General features: G+C 40.2%; 1 protein-coding gene across 1 annotated transcript; it reads left to right on the forward strand.

The window, feature by feature from the left end:
• The first annotated feature begins 1,457 nt into the window (after positions 1 to 1,457).
• Positions 1,458 to 5,258, forward strand: LOC122016894 (putative disease resistance RPP13-like protein 1). Its single transcript, XM_042574325.1, has 2 exons — positions 1,458 to 4,636; positions 5,122 to 5,258. Exons 1-2 carry the CDS (start codon positions 1,461 to 1,463, stop codon positions 5,225 to 5,227), a joined length of 3,282 nt encoding a protein of 1,093 aa, XP_042430259.1. The 5' UTR covers positions 1,458 to 1,460; the 3' UTR covers positions 5,228 to 5,258.
• Positions 5,259 to 11,130: the final 5,872 nt, after the last annotated feature.

Consider the following 11,130-nt stretch of genomic DNA (forward strand, 5'->3'; position numbering starts at 1 on the left):
CTGCTTCTGCTTATCCTGAGTCTCGATCTGTATGCTTATGTCCATTGACCTGCACCCCAAGGCTAGAAACCCCGACCTGTATCCATGGCTAGCACATTCCGACCTGTACGCTTTTGTCTATTGACCTGTTCCCTCAGGCTATAAGCCCGGACCTGTATCCACGGCTGGCACGTCCCGACCTACATGCTTTTGTCCATTGACCTACACCCCAAGGCTAGAAACCCCAACCTATATCCATGGCTAGCACGTCCCGACCTGTACGCTTTTGTCTATTGACCTATTCCCTCAGGCTATAAGCCCGACCTGCATCCACGATTGGCACATCCCGACCTGCATGCTTTTGTCCATTGACCTGCGTCCCAAGGCTAGAAACCCCGACCTGTATCCATGTCTAGCACGTCCTGACTTGTACGCTTTTGTCTATTGACCTGTTCCCTCATGCTATAAGCCCTGACCTGTATCCATGGCTGGCACGTCCCGACCTGCATGCTTTTGTCCATTGACCTGTGCCCTAAGGCTAGAAACCCCGACTTGTATCCATGGCTAGCACGTCTCGACCTGTACGCTTTGATTCCTGTATCTGGTGCCATAAGGCTATAAGTCCTGACTTGTGATACTGAACTTCGAGTCCTTACTTGACACAGGTCTAGTCTTAAGACGTCATTCGTGCTTAACCCAACTCATCTTGCAACTTTGCCCCTTTGAACTACACGTAAGCCGGATCTTTGACCTCCGCGCAGTCTAGTCTTTTGACCCCCACGTAGGCCTAACCTATGACCCCATGTAAGCTTGACTTCTGACCGCCACATACGCTTGACTTCTGACCGCCACGTATGCTTGACTTCTGACCGCCTCGAGGACTTGACTTTTGACCATGCCGCCTGTCCGACCCCCCGATCATATATCGCATCACACATAATTATCATAAATAATGGTGAGCGAGCAGTTTAATCGACAAAATAATTCTATTGGATGTAGAATTTGCAGATTGGGAGAGAGATGTGCATGACTACAGCATGCAGTTCTTTACTAAAAGAAATAGAAAAATGAAAGAAAAGGATATAATTAAACTAAAGATGTCAAGGATTTAAGTATCTTAAAAGCCTTCAATTCTAAAGAAAATCATTTACTTTAGTAAAAGAAAAAGAAACAGGAAAAAGGAACGGAATTAAATATGTAAATTTCATCTAACAAGGATTTGAATTTGTCACACGCCTTTAATTCAAAGGAAAATTAAATCTGCACCTTGCGTGAGATGTAGATTGAGAGGATATTTATGTTGCGGGGTGATTAATTAAGCATGATGCTTATTCTACTCCATGAGCAAAAGAATACTTTGCTTTGCTTGTGGCGATGGCAAATGAAAGATGCTGATGATGGTAAGAAGGTTTGCTGCTTCACGGTTGTGTACATGTCAAAACTAATTTGGTTCAGTAGCTGCCACTCTTTCCGCCGCCATTATGTTGGTGTTCTTGGAATTGAAGCATCTCTTGCTGGAGGTGCTACCATCGCCTACCATGGTGGCACAAGGCCGCTTGCTGTGTATCCAAAATCACTTGGCCATGGTTTGTGATGGCCTTTGGGCTGTCAATTCAATGATCGAAATCCCTGAGATGGGAATGTTGAATAACCATTTTTCTAAAAAGTTCTATGGGGTTGATGCGGTGACGTCGTTTGTGCCTGCAGAAACTGCAGATTGGGTAACAGATGTGGCTACAGCAGTTATAGATGTGGGAGAGTTGCTCAGTCGAATCATGGATTGGGAAGCAAGTTCGCATCGTTCCATTGTGGGAAATACCCAACAGGTGCACTTTCGCCATGTTATTCTAGTAGAGCTGAAAGAGATATTGTGCAACTTGAATTCTCTTGTGCTGAGAGGATCTGCAATGGGTCTTTGGAGGGACCCTATGGGTTCTATGAACCCACTCCGAGAAGACTACTCAATTGTCCTAAAAAATGAGGTGGTGGGTAGAGAGGAAGATCTGGAGGAACTCATTGCAATCTTTGAACAACAACTAGTATCATCCAACAACAATGGCTTTGATAACAACCCGTTTGCAATTGTCATAGTTGGCAAACAAGGAGTTGGGAAGAGGACCTTGGCGCACATGATCTACCACCACACTTGGATTCGCCAACAGTTTCTTCATCGCATTTGGGTGGATCTACCCCTCGTTTCGACATTCAAGATGATTGATATAATTGGAAACGAATTTGTAAGGTCCATAGACAAGGAAGAATATTGTGATCAGAAATTACATCTAGACCTGCCGCTACCAGACATGTGGGAATATATTAATGAACAACTCTGTGGCAGTAGATACTTGTTGGTGCTTCATTGTGAAAATTTGGTTAGTTTGATGCAACCAGAGTGGAATGAATTGAAGAACATCATGTTGCGTGTGGGCGGGCCAGGGAGTGGAGTCTTGATCATCTACAAATCATCAACAGAATCAGCTGTAAGAAATATGCGTTTTCTAAATAGACTGAAGGATATTACAACATTCTATTTGAATCCCTTATCGGATTATGCATGGGTTGAGTTAGTCAGCAGACACGCAGCAACGACGATCCCATTGAAGCAGGACAAATCAAACAAGGATGAGCTCATTCAATTGGCTAAGCTATACTGCACAAACTTTCCTGGTCAAACATTTGGGGCAAAGGTTTTTGGATCGTTATTCCATTATATTCCGACGACATTTGCAATACTTCAAAGTCGCCTTCTGGATGATATTTGTAAGGTTAGGAATTTTCCACTTGTCATCGTACGATTACTCCAATACCATTACCTACTTGATGCTGACACTGATAATTATTATGATAATGATTATGATGTCATCTTACACATGTTGACCGCCGAATGCCTCATACCAACTGAAGGCCTCGAACCAGGTTGGATTGAATGCTATGAAAGACATTTTACCCAAATACATAGAAAGCGGGACTTGCCAGAATTACTGTTTGGAAGGATGGTCTACTGGCATATGAAGATTCCCAAAGATTCAACTACTATTTCTAGGTGCTGCCGTTGTTTATGTTTGGAAATTAATCCTAGAGTGAAACCATTTCGACTGCCGATCATGCCAATTAAGGTGAGCAGTAAGCTGATAACATTGATTCTACAAGAAGATAAGAAAACGACGCGAGAAGATGTTGAGGAAATAACACTTCGAGTATACAAAAAAAGATGCATGAAAGCAGCAACTGCAATATCAAAGTTCCTCAACAAGATGTCAGTAAGATTCATACATTTGCATATGTTAGTTGTAGAAACTAGTATGATCCAAAGCCTACCAAATGAAATTAGCAAATTGGTTAGCTTGAGATACCTCCACCTTTCGAAGCTTAAGATGGAATTACTTCCGAAATCACTTTTTGACCTGCTTAATTTGCGAATTTTAAGTTTGCTTCACTGCAAAAAGCTTCAAAAGATACCTGAACGAATCCATAAGCTTAAGAAATTGCAGATTTTGAAATTAGCTTATTGCACAAAACTTCAGTGGTTACCAAAATCTATAACAAGACTCACAAACTTGGAAGAGCTTAATATGGAAGGTTGTTGTTTTCTGAGCAAGCTCCCAGAGGATTTGGTCAGTTTTAAATCATTGAGAATCCTCAACGTCGCAGGATGTGCATCCTTGTCTCAACTTCCCCGTGGGATTGAGCAATTAATTGGCCTTCGTAAGTTGTCAGGAATAATTGTCGGTGTGCAAGGAGGTTTTGTGCTCACACAGTTGCAAGCTTTAACAAATCTTCAGGAAATAAGATTACAAAACCTAGAACGAGAAGAGGAGATTCAAACTGAAGTGCTGATGGGCCAACAAAGTCTTCGACACTTGTCATTGCATTGGGGTGGTGAAGAAGCAACTAAGAGTTCTGAAACAGCTCCATCACAGCATGTGCTCGAAGCTCTCCGACCCAACTTGCATTTGAAATGTCTAGACATAATTTCTTATAAGGGAGTGGAATTTCCTACTTGGATGAGTAAACAACAACTTGCTCGTTTCGACTCTTTAGTTGAAGTGAGATTCATCAATCTCAGGAGGTGTGCTATATTACCATCACTCGGTCAACTTCCTTTTCTCGAGAAGCTTGAGATAAGTGGCATGGATTTAATAAAACACATAGACTATACATTTTACGGTGATGGCAACACATTTGCTATGTTGAGAGAGCTCACTTTCTCAGAAATGCTTGGGCTAAAGAAATGGTCTGTGCCGTCGGAAAGAAAAAATAAAATATTTTTTCCAGAGCTTAGACAATTGACACTAATTCAGTGCCCAAAACTCAAGGAAATATCTCCGTGGTTGTTTCTACATGATTATGATACAATGAGAATATGGTTGAACAATGAGACAATATGGTCTACTGTATTTTGCAGTTGGGACAACCTCCGATACCTTGAAATAATAGAGATAGTCGGGTGCCAAGAGCTAAGGTGTCTACCACAGAGGATGCAAAGTTTGCAGATATCTAAGATGACAATTAACAGCTGCAACAATTTGACGACTTTGGTAGCATTGGATTCACTTATAGAATTGAACATATATGCTTGCCCACTGCTAGCATTCAACCTAGAAGCATTTGCAGAACTTAGGATACTTACAATTAAAGGCTGCCCGAAGATGCAAATGTGAGTGTGATCGTCATCTCCTAGTAGATTTCATTTAATTACTCCTATGCTTCTATTCATATATACCGATGATATCTGCTGGATTAATTATTGCTTCAATCAAAGTAGTTATTTATTCTCTTCTTCCTTGTTTGTTCTACCTATTAGATGTTACTTACCATTACTATATAAACTTGTTACTTAGATAATTAAACAAAAATTAATTGACTGGTATGATTAGTAATATAATGTGTTTGTCAACAAACTTTAACAGTAATATGGAAGATTGATCCAACGTAGCATTTGCTTAACCATTAGACTTATTGAAATAAAAAATAAAAAAAATTAGGAAATTATGAAATTTACTTGTTCTTTTATTGTGCTGGGACGTTGGACTATCAAATTGTAATGCAAAGGTTGGAAACTCAAACCAAGATTCATATCCTCAATTTAATGTTATCCAAGCAAATTATAATTGCATGGTTAATAATCGCTTATCATTTCAGTTATCATGATGCCTGGAAGAAAAAAGATGAGGAACGGCGAGAAAAAGAAGAAAGAAGAAGATACAATTATGAAAGTAGTTCTAGTTCTAGCTCTTCGCCAAATTGAATGATTTGCTGAACATGTTGCAAGTAACAATCGACTTCGAGCGGTGGCTTAAGAGGAATAGAAGATCCTAATTGACAATGATATGCTTGTTTGAATCGTATCTTCTTGGTGTGCTTTAATTTGGTTAATCATCTAGTCCATTTCTTATTTTGTGAAATTAATGTATGTTTATTGTGAAATTCTTTATTTATCCTGCATCATTAATTAGATACAAATTATGGCTTGTGAACTTTCTCACTCTTGAGATACGTTTTTTGATGAATTTATGCAGCTAATCAAATGGATTTACTAATATTATTCATACATATAGTCAACGATGATTATGAACTTAGGCTAAGTTTAGTTGGGTGTAATGTAATCTTGCTTATAATGTAATTAAATTTGTAATGTAATGTAATGTAATCTTGATTACATTACTATGTTTGGTAATGTAATGTATGTAATCTTTGATTATAAGGATAATTATATTCTTTTGTTTGGTGTCTATTATTTTTCATAAAAAATGTAATTCGTATTATTATAAAATGACAGAAATATCCTGTGACCTCTACCGATGGTCGCCGCACCTCTACCGGAGCTTGCAGCAACCAACCGTCGTCGCCTCCTCCGCCGCCACCGGCAACCGACGACGGCGACGATCGCTGGCGGCGGCGGTGGTCGCCGGTGGCGGCGGCGGCCGGTGGTCGCCGGCGGTGACGGCTGGCGGTGGTGGTGGCGGCGGTGGGTGCCAGCGGTCGGCGGCGGCCGGTGGTCGCCGGCGGCCGGCGGTGGTCGCCGGCGGCCGGCGGTGGTCGCCGGCGGCCGGCGGTGGTCGCCGGCGGCCGGCGGTGGTCGCCGGCGGCCGGCGGTGACCGGCAGGCGGGGTCGACGACGGTGGGCAACGGCAGCCGACGACAGTGGATGGCGACTACGATGGACTAGGGGTATATTCGGCATTTAAATTTTGGTTAAATGGTAACCTCGTAATATAATCCGATTACATAGTATTTGATTTGTAATCCAGATTACAAAACTTCACTACCTTTTGTAATCCAGATTACATTATATTACAAGTTTAAAATTAAACTAAACAAAATAATCAACCTTATAATGTAATCCTGATTATATTACAAGACAGATTATATCCTATCAAACGTACGTTTTAAAATTGATATTATCTTAAGTTAGGTTATTTATTTATTTAATTGATAAATAATAGATTAAAGTAATACCAAGCCTATTAGATAAACTATGTATGTTAACCTAAATATTTGAGCCAACTTAGGCTAAAGATTAAAATTAACGTTATTTGAGACTTCTCAACTCTATATTTTATCTTTATTTAGTTACATGAATTTATTGTCTAAAGTTTTTTCAAACCTGTAATATAATTATTTTTTTGTTAATTTAATTTTTAATTTAAATACATAAAAAACAATATTTGTTTAAATTATTTATCATAGATTAAAATGAGTCACTGGATAAGTTTTATTTATTGAATCAATAATTTAATTTTAAAAAAGCGAATCTCAATTAAACAACAACAATAAATAATAATAATAATAATAATAATAATAATAACCCTTATCCGCTAGGTGAAGTTGACTATATGGATATTTTTATGACATTAAACTCTATCTCTTATTATATCATGATCTATACTTAAATAAATTTTATCTTATTTTATTATTGCTAACCAAGTCTTTTTTGATCTTCCTCGTTTGATATGCGTGTTTGTCATAATTTCACATCATCTAACTGAAACATTTATTGGTCATCTAAGTGAATGTCCATACCATCATAAACGTATCTCTCGGATTTTTCCCTCAATAGATGCAACTCTGACTTTTTATATAATCCTCTCATTTCTTATTCTGTGCATTCTCGTACGCCCACACATTCATCTTAACATCCACATCTCTATAACTCTCATCTTCTGCTCATGTGCTCGAGTCATAGACCAACATTCAGCTCCATATAATATAGCAGGCCTAATTACGATTTTGTAGAATTTTTCTTTAAGATTTAGAGGTATTTTATGGTCACATAAAACACCCGACGCTCTCCTCCATTTCAACTATCCTACTTGTATTCTATGTAAGACATCTCTCTCAATCCCTCGATCATTTTGTAAAAATGATCCTAAATATCTAAAGCTCTCGACTTCGAGCAACTCGTCATCTCCTATCTTAATAATTGCCTCATTATGTCTAATATTGCTAAACTTAAATTCCATATACTCTGTCTTTATTCTACTAAACCTAAAATCTTGCCCTTCTACTGTTTCCCACTAATATTCTAGTTTAACATTTACTCCTTCACGTGTTTCATCTACCAAAATAATATATATCATCTGCAAACAATATACATCACGGTACTATGTCTTAAATGTTGGTAGTGAATTCATCCATAATTAGTATAAAAAAATAAGGACATAGAGCTAATCCTTGATGTAACCCTATCTTTATTGGAAATGATTCAGTTACTCCACCAGAAGTCTTTACTTTAGTCATTATATTCTCATACATATCCGTAATTAGTTCAATATATGTTACGCTAACACCTCTTTTATCTAGAATTCTCCATATAATTTCTCTTGGAACTCTTTCATAAACTTTTTCTAAGTCAATGAATATCATGTGTAGATCTTATTTTTGCTCCTGATATTTTTCAATTAATTGTCTAAGGAAATATATAGCTTCTATTGTTGACCTTCCAAGTATGAACCCAAATTAATTTTCGGTTATCGTGGTCTCCTTCCTTAATCTTTTTTCTATTACTTTTTCACAAAGTTTCATGGTATAACTCATTAGTTTAATACTCCTATAGTTTGTACAATTTTGTACGTATCCCTTGTTCTTATATAAGGGAACTAAAGTACTTATCCTCTATTGATCAGATATTTTTTTTTTATTTTCAATATCATGTTAAATAATTTTATAAGTCATTCAATGTCTTATTTCCCTAGGTACTTATATACCTCTATCGAAATATCATCTGATCCAATGACTTTTCCATTGTGTATCCTATTTAAAGCTTGTTCCACTTCTGAAGTTTGAATTCTATAATAAAAATTTAAATTTCTATGTTCATTTGACTTACTTAAATTACCTGGTCACCTAAACCTTCAGTAAAAAGGTGATGAAAATATATTTTCAATTGCTCTTTTATTTCTCCATTGTTTACTAATACCCTATTATATTTATTTTTAATATATTTTATTTAGATAAGATCTCTTGTCTTCCTTTCTCTTATTTTAGCTATTTTATAAATGTCTATTTCCCTTTCTTTTGTATCAAATTTTTTATATAATCGTTCAAAAGCTTCATTCTTTGCTTCATTCATGACTCTCTTAGCTTCTTTCTTAGCTATTGTATATATATTTTTTAAAGTTTTCTCGTTCTTACAAATATATAATGTTGGTGCAAATTGCACTAACGGTCAAACTTAGGTTTTGATGAATAACAAGTGAGTTAAGTTAGGTGTTATCGTGATATAATATATTTACCGAGTGTGCAAGGTTGGCTAACCTGACAGGTCAAGAGGAACTGACATCAGGCAGGAAGTCCAGTATGGATGTGCAATTCCCGATTGACAAAGTCTAGATGTGAGATTCTGGCAGGAGGTCGGGGATGTTCAATTTTTGACGGGAGGAAGTCTGGATGTGTGATTCCGACAGAAAGACCTGGTGGGTCAGATTAGACGTCGATGAGACAACTTGACACTTGGTAAGTGAAGGTAAGTCACTGGAGGAGAGTGATTAAGTGAGGATGTGTCACGGTTGAGGGGACAGTAGGTGTCGATCCAATAGATGCTTCCCTTAATAAAATGTCTAGCTTCATCCCTGTCTTTAACTATGTTTGCAGACTTCGTCAAACTACCTTTGTTCTTTGTTGTAACGTCACGGCCCCTCGGCCCCTTGGGCGGGCACACTAGCGGCCCCTGATGGTCCCTTGGGCAGCCACAATGGCGGCCCAACTGGCGACCCCTTATGTCGTCATCCGACGACCCTAGGCCATGCCGTTACTCACTAGGTCTTCCCACCCCTGGCCAGTGGATTTTTGCCTTCCCCAGGATTCGAACTCTAGATCTCCAGGATAAGTACTAAAGTTTATGAATCCTGGTAGCCAAGTGAGCGCCACTCACTTGGCTACCAGGATTAATAAATTCTAGTACTTATCCTGGAGGTCTAGAGTTCGAATCCTGGGGAAGGCAAAATTCCACTGGCTAGGGGTTGAATGACCTAGTGAGTAATGGCACGGCCGAGGGTCGTCGGATGACGACATAAGGGGTCGCCAGTTGGGCCGCCATTATGGCCGCCCAAGGTGTTGGTGCAACCTTAGGTCAAGGTTGACCTGGTTGACCTGACTCGAGTTGACCTGACTCGAGCTGTGTTTTGATGTTTCACGATGTTTGACAAGAAGAGAAGTTCTATTCTTGATGTTTGACAAGAATAGATGTTTGGGAGATTGTTGGTGCAACCGTAGGTCAAGGTTGACCTGGTTGACCTGATTCGGTGAAAAGTCCAAGTATGGAGACTTGGCACTGGAAAAGTCCAAGTACGGAGACTTGGCACGGAGAAAAGTCCAAGCAGGGAGCTTGGCACGCGAAAAGTCCAAGTGTGGAGACTTGGCATGGGAAAAGTCCAAGTATGGAGACTTGGCACTTGAAAAGTCCAAGTATGGAGACTTGGCACGGAGAAGTCCAAGCAGGGAGCTTGACACGAGAGAAAGTCCTAACTGGGATGTTAGGCAGTGTGGAAAGTCCTGGTGAGTGAAGCCAGGCAGTGGGAAAGTCCTAACTGGGATGTTAGGCAGTTGGAAAGTCCTGATGAGTGAAGCCAGGCAGTGAGAAAGTCCTAACTGGGATGTTAGGCAGTGTGGAAATCCTGGTGAGTGAAGCCAGGTGAAAGTCCGGGTGAGTGAAGCCAGGCAAGGGAAAATCCAGATAGATCAAGGGTGATCGGACATCTGGTGTTGAGAAGTCCAAGTGAGTGAAGCTTGGCATATGAAGTCGGAGAGGGCTCGGTAGCTCGTTCTCCGAACTAGGTTAGAGAGGGCACTCTAAACCTAGGAGTTGGATCGGTCTGCAGACCGATCCAGTGATACTCAGTGTTTCCGGTGACCGATCGATTCCACTAGCACATCGTGGAGTTCTGATCGGTCCACGCACCGATCGACGATCAGTGAAGAAAGCTCTGATCGGTCCGAGGACCGATCAGGTGTATCTGATCGGTCTCCACGGCCGATCGGAGATGAGTGTGATTCTCGTGAGAGCGCTGGGAGATTGGGATCACGGGCCCGATCAGGCCGAGCTTGATCGGTCACGGCGATGACATCGCTCCACTCTTTTCCTGATCGGTCTGCGGACCGATCAGGTTCTAGCTCCGGCTTCTGAGTTTCTTCGTCTTCTTCGCGGTATAAAGGGGTCGAGGGCTGCCGTAACTTCTTCTTTTCTTCTAGAACTTCTGTTCTTCTGCTACTGAAGCTTCTGCTTCAACTGAGCTTTGATTGAGCTCGCCTCCGAAGCTTCGCGTGAGCTTCCAGTCGTCGACCAGCTGCTGCGTTTGGGTTGTGAAGTTGCTGCTTCACCTCTAGTCGACAAGAAAGCAAGCAATTGGTAGAGTGCTATTGTATTCATATTGTATTGCTTTTCTTACTGTTCTTGTACTCTTTGTTTGCTGTTTTAAACGTTTGTGGCGAGGTTTCTCCACCCACAAGGAGTATATTGTATTAGCCGGTTCTCCGGGGACTCATCCACCGACGGATTGACTGGACTCGTCCACCTTACGGACACGCCGAGGAGTAGGAGCCCTAATCTCCGAACCTCGTTACATCCTTGTGTTAAGGTTTGGTTTTCTTCTCTTTCGTTTCTTTGTATTTTCCGCTGCGCTAACACGTTTTGTAGAAAGAAACGACGATTTG

Source organism: Zingiber officinale, chromosome 8B (genome assembly GCF_018446385.1).
Source record: "Zingiber officinale cultivar Zhangliang chromosome 8B, Zo_v1.1, whole genome shotgun sequence".
NCBI classification, from domain to species: domain Eukaryota; kingdom Viridiplantae; phylum Streptophyta; class Magnoliopsida; order Zingiberales; family Zingiberaceae; genus Zingiber; species Zingiber officinale.